Genomic DNA, 26,687 nt, shown 5'->3' with positions numbered 1-26,687 from the left:
AAGAAACTCAACCAGTTTTTAATTCAATACAAATATGAATCTATTTTTGGAGGGAGGAAAGGACTGGAGTAGGATATGTGGTTCTGGTAGCTTTTCCTCTTGAGGATACCTCAGTCAACAGGCCAAGGCTAGTTTCCCCTAAATGAAGTTTGGCTCTGAGTTCTCATACCACCAGCACCAGGCATCACTTGGTCTCTGAGGGCTTTGAAAAGCTTTCTATACAGCTTCTGGGATGATTTCAAGGCTCATAGGTGATGAGGAATCCAGAGAAGCAGATGAAATCTTTATGAGTTGGGAAAGAAGTGAAGAAGGCACTCTCTGTTGGCCCTGTGAGTCTAGTTTCTTGGCACAGTCTTACCTAGGGGATGGCTTTACTTTAAGGTTTTGAAATGAGAAAAGTTTTTTAAAGAGTCCCTACATACTCATTTGAAAGCTGTTCTAAATTACAGCAACTTACCTCTTGGTTAGTCCTCTGATCAAATTGAACTTGATCTTTGGGCATCATATTTTCATATCTGGAAAATAGGGATATTGATAATAACCCATTTCCTATAGTGATTATAGTTTACATTGCACTTTGTCTGTACTATCTCATTCAATCCTGAGGTGGGTAGTAAAAACAACTGACATTTCTATAAAACCATAAGATTTACAAAGAACTTTATACATATTATTTTATATTATCTTACTAATTCTTCTGTATAAACCAGGATATTAGGATTATTATCTCTATTGCATAGATGAAGAAACTGAGGGTCAGAGAAGTTAGGAAGTTAAGATGTATAATGTAGTAGAAATCAATTGATAAGCACGCATTGAGTATCTACTATATAGCAGACCCAATGTTAAGTACTCAGGATACAAGTATAAAATGGGAAAATAATTGCCTTCTTTAGACATCTTATACTCTAGACAGAAGCATAGACATATATAATTCCACAACAAGTTGATAAAAAAAAAAACTATTTGGGAGAGAAGTCTCATGTCAAAGGTAGCACTTCAGTTGAGTCTTGAAGTAAATTTGATTTTGAGATATAGAGGTAAGGAGGGAGTATATTCCAGGGAAGAAGTTTAGCCAGGGCAAAAGCATGAAGATGGGAGAAAGAAGATGAAAAATGTGTGAGGAACAGTAAGAAGACAAATTTAACCTTCTGAATGAAGTAGGCTGGAAAGGTTTTGAAGAACTATAAAAGCCATAAATAGGAGTGTATATTTGATCATAATAGTAATAGGGAGCCATTGAAGTTTATTGAGTAGGAGAGTGACAGGATCAGATTTCTTTATTTAGTTTGTTTAATTTATAGTTAAATTTAGCTAAAATAGTTTAAACAACTGTGTGGATTGGAGGGGAGAAAGACATGTGGCTGAGTTCTGAAATAGAGTTAGATCTTGTCTCTTCTGCTTACTACCTTTATGGATTTAGCCAAATTATTTAATGAGTCCCTAAGTCTTAGTTTCTTCATCTAGGCAGCTGGGTGATGCCATAGTTTATAGAATGTGGGCCTGAAGTCAGGAAAAGTCCTTTTCCTGAGTTCAAATCTGACCTCAGAAACTTCTTAGCTATGTGATCCTGGGCAAATCTGTTTCCCTCAGTTTCTTCATCTGTAAAATGCACCAGAGTATCTTTTCTAAGAAAACCCCAAATGGGGTCAGAGAAAGTCGGACACCTTATCTGACTCAACCACAACAAAAAACTAGGATTAGAGGGGAGGGGCTTGAATAAATGTAAGATTGAATGAGATAGATACTATGTGCAAATATGATTTTGTAAATCTTAAAATGTATCAGTGGCATCATCATCATTCCCATAGAAGACTCCTTGAAGGCTAGATGGTCTTTCCATTTTGAATCTCCAACACCTGCCATAAGTCCTAAATGTAGTTGGGATGTAAATACCTGGTTGATTGGATCAGATTGATATCTTATTCAGAAAGAGAGAAGGATAATTAGTGGAAAGTTTATGTGCTACCCTGAAGCCTAGGCAGTGTTAAGTCCTTTTAGATTTAGATTCAACTCAAGAACCTTCATCAACATGAGAACTTTTCTGGTCCCCTGGTGGCTATTATATCTGGTGTGTGTGTGTGTGTGTGTGTGTGTGTGTGTGTGTGTGTGTGTGTGTGATCTGCTTTGTGTCTGTACTATGTTTTATATCTAGCTATATATGTGCATATTGTCTCTTTCTATTAGAGCATAAGGTCCTTGAGGGCTAGAATTTTTGTCTTTGTATTCCCCACCTCATAGACATTTGATAAATGCTTGAATTGCTCTCTTGTGGAACATTTGTGGGAGCACAGAAGATGTGGGTGGTTCAGATTTGTATTTGTGGAGGAAATACCCACATAGGTGAGATAACAGCTCTGTTGAGATATCAAAGTATTATTTGGTTCAATTCAACAAGCAATTTACTAAGTATATACTATATACTAGGGACTATGCAAGACCATAGACATACAAAACCAAAAACAAAACAGTCACTGTCCTTAAAGAGCTCACATTATTCCTTAATTATATATTCTACCTCTTGTGTCACACCTGAGTGGTTATTTCCCCAAAGTCTAGCTTGAGATCTTTCTCTTAATATTTTTTCTAGCTTTGTGGCCATGAGCAAATTATTAAACCTTTCTGAACTTTGATCTTCTCATCTGCAAAGTGAGCAGTTTGGACTGAATGGTCTCCAAAGTCACTTCTAGTTGACATTTTGTGTTCTATTATGCTAAGTCATAAAGTCCTTCCTAGTACTGACTTTTCATGTTCTGGGTCCCTTTCATCTCTGACATTCTGTGTCACTTGACCCAGAAGGAATGCATTCTCAGTTTTTAAAAGAATTGAAAAGTGTGGTTGTGAGGTCAAAAGATCATGAAAAATAGGAGAAATACCACGAGAATGGAGAAAAGCATGTATCTTGATTATTCCAAAAAAGAAGACAGAGATCTTCAAATTTTAAGTCACAGAGCATGGTTTGATTATTGGAAAAATTCTAGAATACATTATTAAAGAGACAGTTGGGGAATATTTAGGGAAATAGGCTTTACAAAGAGCCAGAATGGATTCAACAAGAACAGTTTATGCTGGACTAACCTTTTATTTAATTTTCTATGGAATTGCTAAACTGGTAAATGAAGGGTATGCTATAACAATAATTATCTAGTTTTTAGCAAAGCAGTTGATAAAGTATCTCATACTACTAGTTATAGAGAAGATGGAGAGCTATTGGACTAGACAATAATGTAATTAGATGGTTTCTAAAGTGGTTGAACAGATTGAATGGAAATTGTTGTTCAGTCATTTCAGTAGTGTTCAATTCTTCATGACCCCATTTAGGGTTTTCTTGGCAAAGATATTGGAGTGGTTTTCTTTTTCCTTCTCTAAATTGAATGATAAAATAGTCAGCTAATGAATGGTTCAAAGATAACATGACAGGAAGTCTCCCGAGGAGTATCCCAATAATAATGGTCAATGACTTTACTCAAGTTATCCAATTTGCAAATGACATTAAGCTGGGAGGGAGAGCTAATAATATACTGCATGATAAGCAAGAGTCCAAGATATATTGACAGGCTAGAAAATGGGACTGAATTCATCAGGATGAACATAAGAATCAATGTAAAGTTTTGCACCTGAGTACAAGAAATCAATCTCACAATTTCAAGATGGTGGAAGCTTGGTCAGATAGCATTTTGTCTGAAAAGTATCTGAAGGTTTTAGTAAATTGCAAGTTCAATAAAAATTCATGGTATGATGTGATTCTATATGAATCAGCAGTGGCTGGAGTAGCCAAAAAAGCTAATGGAATCTTGGACTGCAATGAGAAGGGCACAGCTTTCAGGAACAGGTGTCAAAAGACTATATTCTTTCCTCATCAGTTCTCATCAGGACTGTTGTATTCAATTGTGAATGACATAATTTAAGAAGACCATTGATAAATTGGGTAATGTCCAGAGAAGGGCAACCAGGATGATGAAGTAACATGAGTCCTTGTCATGTGAGAATCAGTTAAAGGAATTAGGAGTGTTTAGCCTGAGGAAAGAAAAGATTTGGGAGGGACATAATAGCTGGGTTGAAGTATTTGAACATTTGTCATGTGGAAAAAGGATCAGACTTTTTCAGTTTAGCACCAGAAGGCAGACCTTTCCTCCCTACCCTCCACCCACCCTCCTTTTCTTCCTTCCTTCCTTCCTTCCTTCCTTCCTTCCTTCCTTCCTTCCTTCCTTCCTTCCTTCCTTCCTTCCTTCCTTCTTTCCTTCCTTCCTCTCTCCTTTTCTTCCTTCCCTTCCTATCTCTCATCCTCCCTCCCTTTCCCCCTTACATTCCTTCCTTTTCCTTCCCACCTCCCCCCTTCCTTCCCTCCCTTCCTCTAAGCAAAGTCTATAAAGACATCATCTCCACTTGTCCAGTTGCTCGGGGTTTGCCTGGGGAAAAATTTTTATTGCCAGCTCAGTGGGCAGAGCATGTTCCTGCATTCATTCTCCTTATAACTCAGACTCTCCCTCTTGGCCCCCAAGCTCTCCAAAGGCTCTTGTATCTGGTCAATTAAGCATGAAGGGCACACTCTAATCATGGAGAGCAGCAGAGCCCAGGTAAGAGGCAGAGAACGAGCCAGAAGAAAACTAATTGTAGTGATGATGAGGTTCCCTGCCGATGAGACTCGTTTGGAAGAGAGAGGGAGCTGGGGCTGATGCTCAGAGCTGCTATTTGGATCTGTTATTAGAGGGAGGGGAACATGAGGGTAAAGTGGGTGGTGACCCTGGGACCCCAAAGCTTCATTGTGCAAGGAATGAAAAGTCCCTTTCCTAGAACAAAAGAAATCCTTCATTTTTGTTTGAAAAGTCATTTGTTTGATCTGTATATGACAGCTTATTGCTTTGGCATTATTTTAATAAATTACCATTTTAGTATCTCAGTGGCAAGACTCTTCCCCCGCCCCAACCTTCCTGCCTGGGCCACACCCAATCTTACTCTACCCTAGTCTAAATCCAAAAGAGATGATGCTGATGTTTATCCTTTGTTCTCAAAGAAGACCAAGACATCAGGGAGATCATATCATTACATACTTGTGAATAGGATTTGAGTCAGATGGGTATAGCTGCTAATTACCAGCCTCATTTTCTCCTCTGGAGCCACCTGGGACCAGTGACCAGATATGAATCAGAATGACTGAGATAACCCTATATGCAAGGCAATCAGGGTTAAATGACTTTCCTAAGATCACAGGGCTAGTAAGTGTCTGAGGTTGGATTTGAACTCAAGTCCTCCTGACTTCAGGGCTGACACTCAAGCCTCTGTGCCATCCAACTACCCAGTATGGTTTAAGGAGCACCAGGAAGAGTGAATTGATTGGTCCCAAAAGACTGGATTAACAGGAGACATTTGATTTTTGGGGGGGAAATCTTTCTGGAGACATGACAATGTAACATAGGTTCTTTGTGGGTAGAGATTGTGTCATTTTTATTTTCTTTATAGTCCCAGTCTCCTGATTGATCTCTCTTTTCAGTCCCTCCCCTCTCCAGACCATCTTCTGGAAAAGGTATGACCATGTTCCTCTCCTTCTCAGTACACTTTAAGTGGCTTTCTATCACTTCTAGGATCGAATAGAAAAACTTTTCTATTTGGCATTCTAAACCCCTCACAATCTGGCCCAATGGAATATCCCGTGTTTATTATATATCACCCTCCTCCATGTTTTCTCCAGTCTTTACTGTTCTACATAGACAACACCCCATCTCCTGTCTCCGTGTCTATGATGCACTTCTCACTTCCACTTCTTAGAATCCGTAATTTCCCTTAAGAAGGTGCCTGGGCAGCAACACTGTGCATACCCACCCTTGCTAGTGTAGCTCTCTCAAAAAATTGCCTTCTGTTTATTTTGTCTGTGTGTGTGTATGTAATATATAACATATATATATATACACACTAAAATATATATTATAAACACACACATATGAATTTTATATAAATAACAACATCAAAATATATATATATATATATATATATATATATATATATATATATATAGGCTCCCTTGATAGTAGGTTTTTAGAAGACAGGAATTTTTTAGCTTGTCTGTACATCCCCAGGTCTGTCACAAGGTAGATCCTTAATAAATATTTGTTGAATAGCTGATAACACATACAATTTGTTGAATTGAATTAAATGAATCAGAATAAGCCCATTAGCTTGTTCTACTCATTTTGGGGACAGATAGCAGAGGAAGTTGTTGTTCTCAGAGAGGACCATGACATCAAGGATGTGATATCATGACATATAAGTGAATTGGGTTTGTGTGAGGGGGGCTGTGCTAAGTCACCAGCCTCACTTTCTCCTCCAGAATCATCTGGGTCTAGTGTCTAGATATGGATCAGAACGACTGAAGTTTGCCCTGGATGCAGTAGTCAACTTTGACCTTTTTAAGCTAAGGTCTTTAACAGGTCTTAATTTCACTGAGCCAATACTCATTCAGTGATTAAGAATAAGTAAGAAAAAGATGAGCTTGGATAGTTAGGTGGCACAGTGGATAGAGCACCAGTACTGGAGTCAGGAGGACCTGAGTTCAAATTTGACCTCATTTAACTTGACAAGATGTGTGACCTTGGGCAAATCACTTCACCCTGATGCCTCACATCCAGGGCCATCTCCAGTCATCTTGATTCAAATCCAGTCACCAGACCCAGATGGCTCTGGAGGAGAAAGTGATTCTGGTAACAACACAATATCCCTTCATTCAAATCCAATTCACTTGCTGGTAGTCATGGCATTAATCTCTCTGCTGTCATGGTCTTCTTCTAGAATAAGGACAAGCATCGTTATTATCATAACCTAGTAGGAAAGGGATAGAATCTGGTCCAATAGAGAGAACACTGAACTTGGAAATAAAGAACTGGGTTCCAGTCTAAGCAGGGCTATTTTTAGCTGTGTGACTGTGGGCAAGTCTCCTAACCTGTCTGAGTCTTAGTCATCTATAAAATCTGCCCTCCCTCTCTCCAAAGACTGTTGACAGGCTCAAGTGAGATAATATATGTAAAGAGCTTTGTAACTATAGAGACTGCTCTCAAGGCATGTAAGAAGGACCTGCCAGTAGAGAACTGCTGGTGATTAAAGGAGAAAAAAACCCACAAAAAACAATTGACTTAATTTTCTTTCCATTTCTACATTCTGTAGCAGCAGGCTGTGGACTCTGAGTGAGCATAGACCACAGCTGGGGTGTGTCTAGGAGAGGAGGGGACCTAGGGGCTATAATTTATAGGAAGAGACCCCAAATTCTGAAATAGTTTTAAAAAGAAATTTATTAGGTCATTCGGTAGAGGAAAGAAAGTTGGGAAGAAGCTATGGCTTCTTTTCTTCTAAGCTCTAGAAGTTTCCTTTATGTAGAATCTAGCAAGGGTGCCCTGGACAGGGACTGAAAGAAGCCCATGGAAAGCTTGGGAGGAACCAGCAAGGACCCAAAACAAGAATAATTTTGGTGGATCCAGGACCTGGAGAAACCCCTAATACCTTACCTCTCTTTTCCAACTTTCCTAAAGAGTTACTGGATGTGATCGATCTTTAATCGCATAAAGTTAGATTTAGACAATATGATAATTTTTCCAAACAATATAATGTCATTTTTCCTGCAGGATCATTCAATCAATAAGTATTAATAAAGCATTTTACTGTGTGACAGGCACTTCTAAGCTCTGGGGACATGCAAAGACAGGCAAAAGGACAGTTTCTGCCCTTATATTTGAATGGGGGAAACAATTAGCAAACAATCACGTGCATACATGATCTGTACAGGATAGTTTGAAGAGTCTCTGAGAGGAAGGGATGAGAAGACAGGAGGCCAAGGAGGACCTTGAGAAAGTGGGATTCTTGAAGGAAGTCAGAGAATATGAAAGGGGAAGAAGAGAACAGAGAGAATTACAGAAATTGGGTGTGGCCAGTAAAAAAGAAGAGAGACTGGAAATGGAGGGTTATATCTAAGGAGCAGCAAGAAGTTAGGTTCTTTTAGATGGTAAAATACACTAATGGAAGCAAGTGTCAGAAGAGAAGGAAGGTAGGAAGGGGCAGGATAGTCAAGGACTTTCCACAACAAACAGAAAATTTGATCCTAAAGGGAGTCACTGGAGTTTGTTGAATAAGGGAGGGACATGACCAGATCTGCATTTTAAGAAAAGCACTTTTTTTTTTGGCCAAGCCAAGGATGAACTGAAGTAGGAGAGGCTTGGGACAGGGAGACTAACTAGCAGGATATTGTAGTGCTCCAAATGTAAGATGATGAGCTTCAGTCAGACTGGGCATTGTAGGAATGGAAGGAGATGTTTAGGAGATATATTGTGAAGGTAGAAAAGTTAAGACTTTGCTGCATCTCTTAAAGATGCCCCCTTGTCTCCTCTGACGCTGCCACCACTCTAGAGCAGGTCCTCATCATCTCACACCTGGATTATGGCAATAAACTGCTCATGAGTCTGAATGCCTCAATCTCTCCACCATCTCCAATCCTTCCTTTATTCAGCCACCAAAGTGATTTCCCTAAAGCACAGGTCTGATCATGTCACTCCCCCTTATTCAATAAACTCTAGCAACTCCCTATTGCCTCCTTGTCATTCATAACATAATTTCCCAGTCTTCTTATACCTTACTTGCCATATGTATTCTTTGATCTAGTGGTACTGGCCTCCTGGTTGTTCATGAAACAAGATACTCTATACCTTCAGACAGTGAGCATTCTTTCTGACTGTCCCTCATGTCTGGAAAGCTCTCCATCCTCTGGCCAAACTATGGACCTCCCTTGCTTCCTTTAAGTTCCAGCTGAAAACACAACCTTCAAAAGGAAGTCTTTCCAACTCTCTCTCTCTCTCTCTCTCTCTCTCTCTCTCTCTCTCTCTCTCTCTCCTTCCTCTCTCTCTTTTTTGCAAGACAATAGGATTAAGTGACTTACCCAAGGTCACATAGCTAAGTAACTATTCCACCTAGCTGCCCTTCCCGACTTCTCTGATTTCCATCACTTTCCCTCTGTTAATTATTTCCTATTTGTCTTATATACTGCTTGCTTTGCATCTGTTTGTTTATATGTTGTCCCCCCCCCCCAATTAGACTGTAAATTCTCTGGGACTGTCTTTGCTTCTTATTGTGTTCTCAGCACTTGGCCCAACACAAACTAGTACTTTAAAAATGTTGTTTGATTACAAGAAATTGGTTGCATTGAATGAATGTGAAAGGAATTGAAGATAGCAAGAAGGCACCTAGGTTGCAAATCTGGGTGATGGGAAGATGGCGGTGCCCTTGATCACAATAAGGAAGTTTGGAAGAGTAAAGGGCTTTGGGGGCGGGGATAGAGATGAGTTCAGGTTGGGGCACATTGAATGTTCCCATGACCTGAAAACCCAGAGAGGAGAAGGTGATTGATGTGCAGTGTCAAAGGCTGCCCAGAGGTCAAGAAGGCTGAAGATTGAGAAAAGACCATTAGATTAGACAATTAAGAGATCACTGATGAATTTAGAGAGAAAAATTTCAATGGAATGGTGGGGTTAGAAGCCAGATTCAGAAAGTTTCAAAGAATGAGAAGGCAGAAAGTTCAAGATGATGGTGATAGATAACTTTCTTAAGTCAAGAAGAGAGGAGAGATATTAGCTAGAAAGGGTGGTGGGAGCAAGTGAAGGTTATCGTTAAGTTTGTAGATAGCAGAAAAGGAGCCAGTAGATATGGAGAAATTGGAGATCAGAGAGAGAGAAAAAGAGGAGGCAGTCTACTGGAAAAATGACTGGAAAGGCAGGCAAATACTGATGGAAGAAATGTGAATTGTTTGTTCTGGAGAAGAAACACTTTGGGGACAGTGCTGAAAGATGGCAATGTTCAAATATTTGAAGACTACTATGTGAGAGATGTTGTCTTGAATCCTACATAAACTATTTATTTGAACTGCCATATTTTCTGGAGAGAATGAACTTGGAGTGTGCAACTGTAGTATCTACCCTTGAAGATAAGTAGATCCCTCCATATCTTTACAGTCTAGCAGTTCCCAAGGGAAAAGAATGGGCTTTTACTCTCACCTGCAGATGGTTTATTCCCCTTTTTCTCTGTCCCATGCCACACCTCTTTAGGTGGAGATTTCTGTTTTCTCTTTCTCCTTTTGTTGTACTCTCATAAATATGAAAACTTCTGTTTGGATTGTGAACTATTTGCTCTGGTTTAGGGTTCCACATCCATGTTGTAATAAACCTAGTTTTCACATGTGTGAAATTGTTATTGCCTATTAAATAATGAGATTAACTTTGTTCTGGGTCCAAAGAGGAGAATTAGGAATGACTGGGTTAATTTGCAGGGGAGTAGATTTCAGGTCACAGGAATTCTTTGTGATGAGAGCTATCCAAATGGGGCTGGAGTTAGGGAGAAAGGAGAATTCTCACTCGTGATGCTCTTCCAACAGTCTGGCTGGGGGCCACCTGCCAGGTAAGGATGGAGCAGTGCAACTAGGTGGCATAATGAGTTGAGCACTGACCTTGAAGTCAGGAGGATAGGATTTTGAATCCGGATTCAAATACTTTTGACACTTACTGTGTGATCTCGGGTAAGTCATTTAACCCTGCATGCCTCCCATTCAGGGCCATCTCCAGTTGTCCTGATTCATATCTGGTCACCAGACCCAGATGACTCCGGAGGAGAAAGTGAGACTGATGACTTAGTACAGCAAGCCCCCCCCCCCCCTTCAAATCCAATTCATGTGTTTGTCATGGCATCATCTTCCCTGATGTCATGGTCTCCTTTGAGGACAAAGGGCAAACCACCATCTAGGATGGAACTGAAATTCTGTAATTCTATAGGAGACTGATTCCTTTGAGGTGTGGATGGGTGATTATTACACCTTTTAAAAAATATTTTATTTATTGTTTTTTCAACTACATGCAACAGTAGTCTTTACCAATCTTTTGTTTTTTACAAGGTTTTGAAATTTGCAATTTTTCTCTCTCCCTCTCACTTCCCCTACCCCTTTCCCTGACAGAAAGCAATTAGATATAGACTTTACATTTAAAACCATGCTAAACATAGATCAATATTGAACATGTTGTCAGAGAAGAATCAGATCCAGATGAAAGAAAGAAAACAGAGAAAAAAATGACATACATAAGACAACTTCTAAAAATTGAAGATAATAAGTTTTGGTCTTCCTTTAAACTCCTTAGTTCCTTCTCTGGATATCGATGTTATTGTCTTTGATTATCATACTGCTGAAATGAAGAAGTCCATCATGGTTGATCAACACCCCATGTTGTTGCTAATGTGTATAATATTCTTCTGGTTCTGCTCATTTCCCTTAGCCTCAGTTCATGCAAGTCTTTCCAGGCTTTTCTAAAATCTCATCCCTCATTATTTCTTATAGAACAATAGTGTTCCAGGTGTATTATATCTTTAGGAGATTGTTCTTTCCCACTGGGGAAGATCTGTGTGATCACATAGGTTTCATCCAATTCAGCAGGATAACCAAGGTAGCATGTCCTCTATGGAGTTGTTTGGCAGACTGACTGTATCTTTAAATAATTGCAAAAACAATCAAGTCACCAAGCATTTATTTATTGTGTACTAAAAAAGGCAAAAAAAGCCCCTCAAGAGGGCCAGCTAGGTAGTGCAGTAGATAGAGCACTGGCCTTGGAGTCAGGAGTACCTGAGTTCAAATCCAGCCTCAGACACTTAATAATTACCTAGCTGTGTGACCTTGGGCAAGCCACTTAACTCCATTGCCTTGCACCCCCCCCCCCCCCCAAAAAAAAACCCTCAGGAAGCTCACAGTTTAATGAGAAAAACATCTTGCAAATGCCTATGTACACATAAAATGTACAGGATTAATTGAAGATCATCTCAGGGGGAAGGCACTAGGATTAGGAAGGATTGGGAAAGTCTTCTTGCAGGAGGTTGAATTTCAATTTGGATTTGAGGGAAACCAGATGAGGAAGAAGAGGGATCCAGGCAGGAGGTACAGCCAGAAGAAATGCCTAAAGTCAGGAGATGGAGTGAAAGACCAGTGTCATGGATTCCCAAGTAAGTGGAGGAGAGTCAAGTGTGAAAAGACTGGCAAAGGAGGAAGGGGGCAGGTTATGAAATGTTTTCAAGCCAAATAAGAAAATTTTTTATTTAATCTGGGTTTAATCCCAGAGATGAACAACTAGTGAGGGTGACCGGGTCAGACCTGGGTTTTGGGAATATTTCTTTGGCTGTTGAATGGAAGATGGACCAGCATATGGAGATATTGGAGGCAGGAAGACCAATCAGCTGGCTAGTGCAGTAGTTCAAGTGAGAGGTGTTGAGTGTTCTCAAGACAGTGTTCTCTCTTGATGAGCTACTGATTATGGAAACTAAATAATAAGCCCTTACTTTTTGGGATTATCTTGCCAGGTTCTGGATGCATAGTGACAAAAATTAAACAATCCTTGTCCGTGAATCCCATTGGGGGAGAAAAGATCACAAAGAAGATTATGCAAGGGCCCATAATGCACAAAGTGCTGGGTTTAGATTCAGGAAGACTTCTCTGGCCTTAGGTATGTAACCCTGGGCAAGTCCCTTACTCTGTTTGCCTCAGTTTCCTCATCTGTGAAATGAGAAGGAAATGGTAAAACTGCTCCAGTCCATTGCCCAGAAACCTCCAAACAGGGTCATGAAGAGTAAGGGATAACTGAACAAAAAGTATACACAATGTGTTTTTTTTTTTACAGGACCTTGTGATTTCAAAGAGTTTTCTTGCCAAATCTGGACCAATGCTATAATTTATAATCTCAGGTAGTTACCTGTCTGGAGTAAATGACTTGGCTAGGTTCACACTGCCACCAGTAGGTGTCAAAGGCAGAACATGGCCCAGGGCTTCTTGACTGTGGGCCCAGCTCTCTATCCTCTAGATTGGGTTATCTTTCATACAAATATACACACAAAGTAAATATAAAGTCATATAGAGTGAGGGAGACATGAGCAACTATAAGAGGTTGGAAAAGGCCTTGTGTAGGAGGTGATGATTAAGAGAGAGAGAGAGGTAAAGAGGGAGTAATTCCAGGCCTGGGGGACAGACAGTCTATGCAAAGACATAAGAGGGGAATTAGGGCATCATTTTGATGGAGGGGGAGGAACCTTTTGGGTTAATGCTAAACCAATTCCAGTAGATGCCATTGGTTGATTAGATGAAGAAGTATGGATAACCTGGCACTATTCATCCCCAATATTGAGAGAAAAAACTCCACCAAAAACCTCATAGGAAATCATTATTCCTGTTGATAAAGCATCTTAGAGTTTGCAATGCATTTTATATACATCGTTGTTGTTAGTTGTGCCTGACTCTTCTTAATTTTTTTTATTTATTTAAGGCAATGGGGTTATGTGACTTGGCCAAGGTCACAGAACTAGGTAATTGTTATGCATCCGAGGTCACATTTGAACTCAGATCCTCCTGACTCCAGGGCCAATGCTCCATCCACTACCCCACCTAGCTGCCCCCCCACTCTTCTTGACAAAGATACTGGGAGTATACAAAGATATTGCCATTTCTTTCTTCAGATCATTTTACAGATGAGGAAACTGAGGTAAATAGGGTCAAGTGACTTGCCCAGGGTCATACATCTAGGAAGTGTCTAAAGTCAGATTTGAACTCCAGAATATGAGTCTTCCAGACTATAGATATGGTGCTTTATCTACTATGTCACCTATTTGATTCCCACAACAGCCCTGAAAGGTAGGTGGTGTTTTCATGCTAGTTTTACTGATGAAGAAACTGAGACACAGAAAAGTTAAGTGATTTGTCCCCAGCCACACTAGTAGCTAGTATCTGAGGCAGGATTTGAATGCAGGTTTTCCTGACTCCAGGCCCAGCACTCCATCCATTGCATAGCATCAATTCCTAAGAGGTAGATTAAGAACAATATCTTCATTTCCTAAGGATAACACTTAAAAAAATCATATTTTTAAGTTTCAGAGACTGATATTTTAAAAAATCAACCCAAGAAATTAGACTAGCTAAAGAAGATGAATCCCATAATTCCCAGGATCCCAACCCCCCCCCCCCCCCCCCCCCGTGGCAATTGAAAGATCTAGCATGAATCAAAGCAGCAGAAATAGAAAGACATCTAATTGTTCAGTAGAAGAGAAAAGAAATTCAAGGAGTCAGCTGTGGGGTTGAGACCGCATCCCACACAGCTGTGATCTGTGCACAGCTGAAAGGAGCCAACTTTCCAAGACGTTTGAGAAAGACGCTGATGTATTTGTACTTTCTTGGAGCAAAAGCCTTTCTCTGCAGGCCCAGAGAGTAAATTAGGGATATTTTGGGACAGAAGTAGGACAGATGCTGTGCCTGCCCAACAATGGGTTGAGTTAGTCAATTTTAGTTTTTTTTTTTTAAAAACAAACAACTGAAATCAATCAAACCCTTTGAAACATCAGCTATAAAGAACCCGAAGTCTCAGCCCAAAGGCTCAGCAGATCTGGAGTCATTCATTCAACAAGTTTTAAAGAAACCCTTGGTTTGCTGTGTCCTGAGCTTGGTGCTACTGAGGTGACAGGAGCAGTTAGTGTGTTTTTTGATGTTCTGATGTTTTCAATCATGTCCAGCTGTTTTTGATCTCATTTGGGGTTTCCTTGGCAGAGGTTTTGGAGTGGTTTGCCATTGCCCTCTCCAGCTTATTTTACAGATGAGGAAACTGAGGCAGCAACATTAAATGACTTGCCCAGGGTCACACAGTTAGAAAGTGTCTGAGGCCAGATTTGAACACAGCCCTTATGGCAAAGAGTAAAAAGAGAAAGAGAGAGAGAGAGTAAAGTAATCTGAAAAACTAACCAACATGTGGATTGAGTCTGATGGTATGAGCAATGCTTCATTGACCATAATCTCCCACCTCTGCAAAGAAGGGAAGAAAGAAGAGACATTTTCTTATGACTTTTCTGGAGTCAGGCTTGGTCATTTTTTCTGCAAGGCAATGGGGTTAAGTGACTTGCCCAAGACCACACAGCTAGGCAATTATTATTAAGTGTCTGAGGCCAGATTTGAACTCAGGTACTCCTGATTTCAGGGCCAGTGCCCTATCCACTGCACCACCTAGCTGCCCCCATGCTTGGTCATTTTAATTACACAGCATTCAGTTTCTAGTTTTTGTTCTTTCTATTATATCAGAGTTTAGCACATATTTTCTTCAAGCCCTATATAAAAGTCAAATAAACTACCTTAGAAAGGAATTTGTTTCCTCTTTCACAAGAAGTCTTTAAGCAAAGACTGGGTGACCTTTTGTATAATCAATTAATTTGAACTCAACAAATATTTATTATACCTAATAATAAATCATAATAAGCTGTGCTAAGTGCTGAGGATACACAGTCAATTTCTTGTCCTCAGAGGATATATGGGATATATATATATATATATATATATATATATATATATACACACACACACACACACACATACACACAAACATATATGTATGTGAGTAGGATGTGTATGTGTGTGTGTATTATGAAGGCTATATAGGAAATACTGTTTATTACAGATTAGTATAAATGACCTCTAAGGCATTCATGTTAGATTTAGAAGGAGAATCAAGTTACCAATAATATTCTCTTAGTCTCCTCTGCTTCATTGTGGTGTGCTGGTGCCATCTCTCAAAGATTATGCTACTGGTCACTAAGCTTTTGAAAATCTCATCAATTTGGACAGTTCCAAGGACAGACTGGTGATGGACTGACTATGTGTCTGGGGTCCACCTCTGGTCCTTTGACCTTGAGCAAGTCTCTTCACCTGTCTGGAATTCCCTTTCCTCACTTGTGAAATGGGGGAGGGAGGTTGGAATATTCCCCTGAATTAGATGATGAAATGTCTCCTCCTCGTAAGGAAGGTGAGGGAATTCAAGGGGATTAGAATCTGTTGTACTGATGGATTGTTGTACTGATTTTTCTTTGTTTCAAAGAAGAGTTCGATTTTTGAGTCGTGTCTGGTACCATCTCTAGAAAGGACAGTGATAGGGCAAACCAAAATGACCCAAGCAGAGAATGAGGCTGTTGGCTGAACACAGCCCTGCCTCACTTAAATCCAATTCACACATCAAGTCAAGACATCACCCTATGATGTCATTGATCCTCTTTGAACGATAACAACAATTTTTTTTAATTAGTTAAGTCAGACTAAATGACCTCTAAAGTCTTTCTGAGTTCAAAATCTCTGTTCCATAGACTGGCCCCCAGGAAGTTTAAACAGATCATGAACATCATGGGTTGAGACCCACATGGATGAAGCTGTGAATCCTTTCAAATGAGACTCACACAAATATTATGTGTAGAAAAAAAAATATTATGTGTAGGATGCAGACGACAGTGGAGAAAGCCCTAAATTTGGAGTTGAAGGATATAGGTTTGGGGCCTTGCTCTGCTATTTATCTGTATGACCTTGGACAAGTCATTTCACTGGTCTTCAATTCCTCCTCTAAAAATTGAGTTTAGACCATTCAGGACCCTTCCAGCTTTAGATCTGAGGTCCTATGAAGAGAAATGTGGATAATGCTTAACCTTTATCATCTTATTTGATCCTTAAGATGCCCTGTGAGTCAGCCATGTATTATGAATCTCTTTTACAGATTCAGAAATTGAGGGCAAATAAAGTTAAGTAGCATCCCCAAAGTCACCCAACTGGGAAGTGACTGAGCAGGAGTTCAATGCCCAGTATTCTGTCCATTTGAACTATTTTGCTTCTCAGAATAGCTTCTATTTAAAAGACAGTGAAATGGGGTGGCTAGGTGGCTCAGTGGATAGAGCACTGGCCCTGGAGTCAGGAGTACCTGAGTTCAAATCTGGCCTTAGACACTCAGTAATTACCTAGCTGTGTGGCCTTGGGCAAGCCACTTAACCCCATTGCCTAGCAAAAACCTAAAAAAAAAAAAAAGACAGTGAAATAACCCAGCCCATATAAGCCCTACAACAACTTTATGAGGTTCTGTTACCTCCACTTGGCAGAGGAGGAAACTGAAGCTTAGAGAATAGAAAAGACCTTCTCATTGCTCTTACCCACTTTAAATCTCTTCCCTTGTCAGTGTAGCCTTAACTATCTGATCATGTTACTTCTCTGCTCAATAAACTATGGTGGCTCTCTATTACCTCTAGAATGAAATAAAAATTCCCCTGTTTGTTTTTTAAAGACCTTCACAACTTAGCCTCAACCTATCTCTCTGGCTTCATTGTATATTCCTCCCCAAGCCCCACTTTTTCCTTCAGCCAAACTGGTCTTCTCTCTGTTCCTCCCATAGACCTCCACCTCCCAACTCCTTATCTTTTCACTCATTGGTTGTCCCCTGTGACTGTAAAAAGTACTTCCTCTTCTCAGAGTCTCTCTCATCATCATCATCTCTCAAGACTCAACTCAAGCATCACCTTCTTCAAGATCTTCCTTATTCTTACTCCCAACTGTTAGTGAGTGCCCTTCTTCCTTAACTACCTTTGAATTTACCTTTAAAGATTTATTTGCATTTATTCTATATATTTTATATATATAACTTGTTATATGTTATAGACATACAAATATATTTGCATATCTGTACATGTGTGCATGTATATACGTGTTGCATTTCTAGTATTGAATTTAAACTCCTTGAGGCCAAGAACTGTTTCATTTTTGTCCTTTTTCCTGCCCCTCCCAGTATCTTGCACATTGCCTGGTACTTTTTTGCCATGACTCCTTTTTTCTCAGTGACTCACCTTGACCCCATTTTGGGATTTTCTTGGCAGAGATACTGGAGTGGTCTGCCATTCCTTCTCCAGCTCATTTTACAGATGAGAAAACTGAGACCAACAGGGTGAAATAACTTACTCAGGATCACACAGCTAGGAAGAGTGCCACTGGTCTACCCAGGTTGACTGTGGTAATATTTACAGAAGGCACCTCAGAGACTATTTGGTGAAATCACTCCATTTTACAGATGAGGAAACTGAGGTACAGTGAGGTGACTTGATTTGCCCCACTCACAAGTAGTAAATGACAATGCTGTGATTCAGTGCTTCAGACTCCCAAACCAATGCCATTTTTTTGGTGACTCCTTCAGCCTCCCTGTCATCCTCTCTGCTACCATCAAACATAGAGTAGAACTAGAGATGACGACACTGCCTTTGTGTAGATGTTCTTATTTGTGGGATGAGAGGGGCTGGGACTTGTTTTGACATTTTTAGTGACACCTTTTGTTTTATATTACTTTTATTTTCATATATATATACATATATGTACATATATATGTGTAATATATATATATATATATATATATATATCTCCTCTCCCTTCTCAGAAAACTGACCCTTGTAATGAAGAATGAGAGACAGACAGACAGAAATACAGAAATGGAGAGATGGAGACAGAGATGGAGATGAAGAGATGGAAAGAAACAGAGAAAGAGACAGAGAAAAAGGGAGAGGGAAAGACAGAGACAGAGAGAGAGACAGAGAAAGAGATAGAAAGACAGAGACAGAGACAGAAAGATAGAGATGAAGAGAAAGAGATGGAGAGAGACAGAGAGATAAAGACAGACACAGAGAAGAGATGAGAGAGAGCAGTTGAGTTGTTTATCAACACACTGATTAGTTGAATTAAATAATGTATGTCATGTCTCACATTCATGGTTGCCCTATCTCTGCAAAGGAGAGCAGAAGACACATTTTCTCACTATTTCTTCATGACCAAACTTGATTCTCATAATTGATTACCTAGTGTTTAGTATGTACTTTGTTATTCTTCCCTTTGCACTGTATTTGTGTGGATCATTTCTGCTTATTTCACTCTGCATCCATTCATATAATATCCCCAGGCTTCTCTACATTCTTCATAGTTAAAGGGCCAAGCTTGAAGTCTTCCTGACCTCCTGGGGTCTTCCTGAGTTCAAATCCATTCTCAGATACTTACTGTGCAGCTCTGAGCCAGTCACTTAACTTCTGTCTCCTTCAGTTTATTTAACTGAAAAAATGGGGATAATAACCTATCTCCCAGGGTTATTGTGAGGATCAATGGAGATAATAGTAATTAGCATAGTGCTTGCAATAAGAAGTACTATATAAATGTTTAAAATTATTATTAATATTTCTAATGGTACAGTAATCTTCCATCACATTCAGGTATCAGTTTATTTAGACACTCCCCCATTGATGCCATTTCTTTTGTTTCCAATTCTTTGCTATCACAAAAAGTGCTGCTTTTGATGTCTTTGGTATATAAGGTGCCTTTCTATAAACTAGGGTATTGGATTTAGACTTGAGAATATTTGTTTTAAATTCTACCTCAGACATTTAATAGCTGTATAACCTTGAGCAAGTCACTTAACCTCTCTCAGTATCAATTTCTTCATCTATAAAATAGGAATAATAATGATACCTGCTTCACAGGGTGTTATGAATATCAATTGAGATAATATATGTAAAATGCTTTGCAAATCTTAAAGGGCTGTATAAATGCTAGCTTTCATGATGATGATGATGACTTTTCTTGATAGTATTTGTTCAGCAATGGAATCTTGCAGTCAGGTACATGGATTGGTCATTCCAATTGCTTTCCACAATGGTTAAACCAATTCATAGTGCCAAGAACAACATAATGAGCATGCCTGTCTTTTCTTAGCCCCTTCAACATGAACTTTCCATCTTTTGCCTTTTTTTTAGTTTTATGGATATTAGATGATATCTCAGAGTGGTTTTGATTTGCATTTCTCTTATTGTAAGTGATTTGGAGACTGGGTAGTGAGGGTGATGTTGATGTTGTTTTGATGATGATGATAATTCCTGACAGTTATATGTTATTGTTTTGTTATTCTTCAGTTATATCTGACTCTTTGAGACCCCATTTGGAATTTTCTTGGCAGATACAGAGTGGTTTGCCATTTCTTTCTTTAGTTCATTTTACAGATGAGGAAACTGAGGCAAATGGGACTTAAGTTACACAGATAGGAAGTATCTAAAGTCAGATTTGAACTAGAAAGATGAGTCTTACCATTATAGGCAAAGCATTCTTTCCACCCTGCCAACTAACTGCCCAATATTTATATAGGGGTTTAAGATTTGCTGAGTTTTACATGTATTGTGCTGTATCATTTTTTTTGTTTTTGTTTTTTAGGTTTTTTCAAGGCAAATGGGGTTAAGTGGCTTGCCCAAGGCCACATAGCTAGGTAATTAGGTCTGAGACCGGATTTGAACCCAGGTACTCCTGACTCCAAGGCCGGTGCTTTATCCACTATGCCACCTAGCAGCCCCTATTGTGCTGTATCATAAAGGAAAGGACTCAGGGACTTATTTTCTAGCTCTACTTATCTGAGAGCTAGCCAAGAACATTTCCAGAATAAATGTCAGAATTTTAGTATTTCAGACTTTCCCCCTTCTCCCTGATCCCCAATTTCTACCCCATCTTACTACATGTGTGACCTTTGATAAATCACTTAACCTCTCTGGATCTTAGTTTTCTTAATTTTAAAATAAGGGACTGGTTGACTTTTGAAGGTTCTCTCTCTCTCTCTCTCTCTCTCTCTCTCTCTCTCTCTCTCTCTCCTATTGACCCCTGCTAATTATGGAAAATAAGTTCCCTTTTGTTGGTTTCTCCCTCTTCAGATACACCAAGATGAAGACAGCCACCAATATCTACATCTTCAACCTGGCCCTAGCTGATGCCTTGGCCACCAGCACACTACCTTTCCAGAGTGCCAAGTACCTGATGGAGACATGGCCCTTTGGGGAGTTGCTCTGCAAGGTGGTTCTCTCCATCGATTACTACAACATGTTTACCAGCATCTTTACCCTCACCATGATGAGTGTGGACCGATATATTGCCGTCTGTCATCCAGTCAAAGCCCTTGACTTCCGCACACCAGCCAAAGCAAAACTGATCAACATCTGTATCTGGCTCCTTTCCTCTGGCATCGGTGTGCCCATCATGATCATGGCTGTGACCCAGGCCCGGGGTGAGTATGCTGATCCCCCAGATTCCCTTGGAAATGTACTGCCATATTGGCTAGTGAGTACCCTGTTGCTAGGATTGCCAGAGTCAATAGTTATGAGCCAGGCTAGGGCTAATGAGCACTTGCAAAGCACTGACAATCAATGTTGATTGACTAGGAAAGTATATGAGTAATTGATCTCTGAGAGATAGAGCACTCATCAATATGGGGCTGGAGAATTCCATGTAACTTACTCCCAGTCACCTTGAACCCACTCTGAGGGCAGATTCTTGTCTTTGTCTTTGCCCATGGGGAGAAGGCTGAGAAGTTTCTCTTGTTAGATCTAGATGTGAATCTCTGGCTGGGATACCTGTTTAATCTAGACCCTACCGTAAGGTGGCAAGCTGACAATTGCCAGAAAAGTCCAACTTCGGTGAGGGGGGCTGGTGGGGTGGGGAACTGAGTTCAAGACAAAGAGATGGGTGAGACAGATTAGTTCATCACTTCCCTTAACTGTTGCAAAGTAGAGAGAGTGCTAGCTGGACTGTGAAATCAAAAGAGTTGGGTTCAAATCCTGTTTCTGACAATAATTCACCTACAGAATTTGTCCAGGACTGAGACCCAAATGAAGAAGGATCTCTTTGAATCATTTCCAGGGAAGAATAATGAGAATTGAAATATAATACTTAAAATTTTACAAAGTATCTTTCATACATGACCTCATTGAGCCCTGACGAAGCTGAAAGATAGGCATTATTATTCTAGCTTTACAGATAGGAAGATGAAGCTCCAAGAGGTTAAGGGGCTTCCCTTTGGCCACATAATTATTGACTGATGATCCTTAATATTGGTGAATTCATTCTGTGGGTTATTTCCAGTGTGTCCTGTCTATACCTTGTTTTCAACTGTGTGACCTTAGGTAAATTACTTAATCCTGATTGTCTTGCATCCAGGCCATCTCCAGTTGTCCTGACCCTATCTGGCCACTGGACCCAGATCATCAATCCAATTCACATTCTTGTCATGGCATTACTTCCCTCATGTCATGGTCTTTTTCAACAACAAAGGATAAAAGGGGTGGCTAGGTGGCGTAGTGGATAAAGCACCGGCTTTGGAGTCAGGAGTACCTGGGTTCAAATCCAGTCTCAGACACTTAATAATTACCTAGCTGTGTGGCCTTGGGCAAGCCACTTAACCCCGTTTGCCTTGCAAAAACCTAAAAAAAAAAAAAAAAAAGAACAAAGGATAAGCATCATCACCATCTTTTCTCTTTCTTTGTCCCCTCCCCCAAACTTATCATAGTATCTGGCACATAAATATTTAATTTAACTTAATAAATATTTATTAACAGTCTGACAACATTAGAATCAGAATTTGAACTCAGATCATCCCATTTGCCACAATATTACACTGGCTTTTTATGGTAGCTTTTGACCAGTGGCTTTCTTCCTATTCTCTAGCATGCTCTCATTTCAGAGAATGAGACTGAGGCCTTTGCATAGCTGTGCCTCCCTTAAATCCAATTCATGCACAAGTCACTGGATCCAGATGGCTCCAAAGGAGAAAGTGAGGCTGGTGATTTAGCATAGCATCTCCCCTCTCCTCCATCACCTTAAAAAAAATAAAGGACAAACAACAGCAGCAACCCTGAAGAAGCCCAGAATGACAGGCTTTTTGGGACAGAGCTAGAGGAGACACGGGAGTGGAATGATTCCAAGCCAAATAGTCAGTCTGTTCTGGAGTTATGAAAAAAAAGCTCACACACAGTCCCTGCCCTTGAGGAACTTACAATCTAATGGAAGAGAGCATATGTACAAATCACTTTGTACAAACAAGCTACATACAGGTTAAAGTGGAGATAACAAGGAGCAGCTAAGTGGCACACAGTAGATAGAGCACTGGCCCCAGAGTCAGGAGGACCTGAGTTCAAATCCAGCCTCAGACACTTAATTGCCTAGCTGTGTGACCTTGGACAAGTCACTCTTAACCCATTGCCTTAAATAAATAAAAGCAAAAAAAAGCTAAAGTGGAGATGATCATTATAGAGAAGATACTAGAATTAAGAGGGATTAGGAAAGGCTTCTTGCAGAAGTTGGGATTTGAAGGAGGCAAAGATGAAGAGTCAAAGTATTCCATGAAGAAGATAGGCTGTGATAATGTCCAGAGTTGGGGGATGGAGGGTTTTGTTTGAAGAATGAGGAAGGAAGTCAGTGTCATTGTCCAATGGTCAAGGGAATAAGGGGCTGTGATGCTCCTAGGAATGCAAGGAGAAGTCCTTAAGTTCCAACTGCAACCACAATGGTTTGACAGTCTTTAGTACAAAGATCCGAGATTGACTCTTATGGGCTGTAGGCAGGGGAATAGTTAAACATGTCTTAGGGAAGAACATTTCCTATATTTCTTTGGAAATTTATTTTCTTGTTGTGTAGTAACACTGGAAGTGTTCAAGTCAAGTCTGGATAACCATTAGTAGTGGATATCAAAGGATAAAATTCTTCCATTAGGTAAGAAAGACCGACTAAATGACCTCGAGGTGGTGGTTGCTGTTGTCTTTCCAAGGACCCTTTCAACTCCAGAATCCTATGAGTCTGTATAACTCATGTCAGTGTACCCTATCCCTCAGTACAACTTCCTTTGGTTAATATTACCTCAATACCCCTTCCCAAAGACCTACTCTATTCCTTCTTGTTGGGAACCAGTGAGGAAAGACATCCACTCTTTTCTCCCCTATTCATGTCCATCAAAATACCAAAATAGAGGCTGCTGTCCTCCCCAAATATGAGGAGCCATAAACTGGTTCAGGTTGAATCTTCTCAGAGCTCATCTCATATTGGATGGGGGTTGGAAGGAGGAGCTGCCCATCCTTTCCCCAACTCCCATTGGGGATGACTTAGCAAACAGCAAACCTTGCCTACTCAACTGACTTGGTCCCAAAGGATAAGGTAGTGGAGGAGGGAGGGAAGAAGGTCAAGGAGCAGCCCCAGTGGGAGATTAGTACCTCCCTTCCTCCCTAGGCTACAGTATGTCCTACTTCAGACTATATTATACATTCAGTCTCATGGCACTACTGTAGGTACTAGAAAGTTTTGAAGAAGGCTCTCTGAGTCATTGTCTTCAACCTCAGGCTGATTACTGAGAAGCACCTTAATGACCTAATAAATGTCAATGGTTTCCTATTACCTTAAATTGAATATTGTCTTTGATATTGCATCAAAACCTCTTTATAACCTGGCTCCAGCTGACCTTTCAGCCTTGTTACCCTTTACTTGCCCTTTTACACTCTGCCAAGCTAGCTTTCCTGCTGTTCCTCACTGAACACACTGCAAGTTCTTATCTCTGGGCTTCTACATTTTTGTTCCCCATCCTCCCAGCCTTGCCACACTTAGAATTCTCTCTCTTCCCTTCCATCTCTTAGAATCCCTAGCTTCCTTCAAAAAGCTTAAACACCATCTGCCAGGGGGAACCTGTCCCCATCCCACCGAAGTCAGGTGCCTCCCCTCAAAAATGACTTCAGTTTAATCTTGCATATTTAGCATGTCCCAAAAGTCTTAATGCATGTTAAAATGATTAAAACTAAGACGTTTGGGGATACACTGTATTTTATATATACATATGTGGCAGCTGGGTGATACAGTAGAATCAGGACTTGGAATTAAGAATATGTCTGACCTCAGTCACTAGCTGGGTGACCCTGGGCAAGTCACTTCACCCTGTTTGCCTCAGTTTCCTCATCTGTAAAATGAACTGGAGAAGGAAATGGCAAATTGCCTCAGTATCTTTGCCAAGAAAACTCCAAATGGGGTTGAGAAGAGTCAGACATGACTAAAATGACTGAATAACAAAATGTACCCTGCCTCCCCCTTTAGAATATAAGCTCCTTGAAGACAGGGACTTTTGTCTTTGTATCCATAGCACCAGTCACTTAATAGATGCTTATTGATTGAGCTCAATTCAATTCAATCATTTTTATCAGGTCTTAATACAATGTCATTATACACAAAATTTTAGCATCTTAGAAGGTGGTACCTGAGCTGGACCTTGAAGGCAGTTAAGAATTCCAAGAAGTTCAGGTTAGGAAGCAGTCGGGTCAATAAAGCTTTATTAACCTCCTACTGTGTACCAGCCCTTTTGCTAGTCAGTGTATGGAGAAGGGAGGTGGAGGACGGATGGGGAGGCAGAGGGGGTTGGTAAAACAGGCAGTGAGGAGCTCATAGTCTAGCTAGGGAGACACGGCCATGAAGTGACTTCACAGGCTGAATCTCTCACTATCTTCCATGAAGTTTGGAAGTTTGGGCTCTAGGTACCTAAATGCAGCTGTCACTTAATCTCATAAACATCCTTTGGACAAAACACCCACCTCCCTAATTTGTCTGCCTTCTTTAAGTCAGGCACATGTATTAAACTAGAACTTTATAAATAGGGTTTTGTTTGATCCTTACAGCATTCCTGAGTTAGATGATTAGCCCCATTTTAATGAGAAAACTAAGACAGATTGAGGTTAAGTTACTTGACCAAGGTCACATAATGGGTAAGTCTCTGAGGGCTGGATTTGAACTCAAGTTTTCCTAGTGCCTGGTCCAGTTCTCTTTGCACTTGGCAAACTATTTGTCTCTAGGTGACAGGAAACAGTCACCTGATACCCAGAGGTTCAGGAAGCCCTGATAGGGGTCTAGGGTTCAATTGAAGAGGCTGGTCTCCTATGTGCTTTTTGCTCCCATTTCTCCTTTACTCCCATATATGGAATCAGACAAGAGAATGTGAGTTTGAATGCTTTAAAGACCTCAGAGAGAGGAATGATCATTGCTAGGGATAGAGACAGGCAGGAAAGACTCTCTCTAGATTTGAAGCTGAGGTTTGAAGCATGTCTTGAAGAACTGGCAGTTCTAGCTAGGCAGAGGGGGTGAAGAGAGACTTTCTGGCCCTCACTGCCTAGTGTTATTGTTTTGTTTTCTTTTGCTTTTTTTGGGTGGGGTAATGTGTTACATGACTTGACCAAGGTCACCCAGCTAGTAAATATCAAGTGTCTGAGGCTGAATTTAAATTTAGTTGTTCCTGACTTTAGGGCTAGTGCTCTATCCACTGTCCATGGGCAGGACCTGTGAGATCAGGAGTCCTCCTTGATTCATATAAAGTTGTCAGTTCATATTGTGAACAATGATTACAGAAATGTAAACTGAACAGAAAAATCCTAAGCTTAAATACTTTGGGATCTATAATGCCTGAATTTGCTACTTTAGAACCACTGAGAAAATACATTTCTCTCCCATCTTTGCATAAATGAGGGAGAAAAATGCACTTCTCCCATTTTTTTTAAGGAGGTGGAGGATGGAGTCTTATATTTTATCAGACTTGGCTGAATTGGTTGCTTTTGCTATTTGCTAGTTAAAAGGAATGGGTCCCTGAGTAGGGCACATGGGAGGAATTTTTTTTTCTTTTTGAGATGAAGGTGATATAAAAGACAAAATATAAAAAGATTTTATTTTAAGTAAGTCATCAGAGGGCAACATGTTCCTGTCACAGTACACATAATAAGTGCTTAATGATAGTTGACTGATTGACTCAATCTGCCGTTCTCTTTCTTTTCCTCACTCTTGATGATGTTTGTCCTTCATTCTCAAAGAAGACCATAACATCAGGGAGGTTGTTGTCATGAGAAGCATGTGATTTGAGTGAGGGGGAGCTATGCTAAGTCACCAGCCTCATTTTCTCCTCCAGAGCTGTCCTAGGTCCAGGTGGCCAAATAGGAATCAGGGATAAGTGACTTGCCAAGGTCATACAGCTAGTGCTTTTTGGTTCATT

General features: G+C 40.2%; 1 protein-coding gene across 2 annotated transcripts in view; it reads left to right on the top strand.

Annotated features, from left to right (window-relative positions):
* OPRD1 (opioid receptor delta 1) overlaps positions 1-26,687 on the top strand; it is a 67,709-nt gene that overhangs the window by 30,278 nt on the left and 10,744 nt on the right. For both annotated transcript variants that reach the window (XR_012474536.1, XM_074217915.1), the window contains exon 2: positions 20,563-20,912. Coding sequence is in view for 1 of the 2 variants with exons in the window: in XM_074217915.1 (XP_074074016.1) it covers positions 20,563-20,912 (350 nt within the window). In the remaining variant the exon portion in view is untranslated. The remainder of the gene's footprint in view (positions 1-20,562; positions 20,913-26,687) is intronic.

The sequence above is a fragment of the Macrotis lagotis genome, chromosome 1 (assembly GCF_037893015.1).
Source record: "Macrotis lagotis isolate mMagLag1 chromosome 1, bilby.v1.9.chrom.fasta, whole genome shotgun sequence".
Classification (NCBI taxonomy): Eukaryota; Metazoa; Chordata; class Mammalia; order Peramelemorphia; family Peramelidae; genus Macrotis; species Macrotis lagotis.
This window is presented reverse-complemented; position numbering and strand designations above follow the sequence as displayed.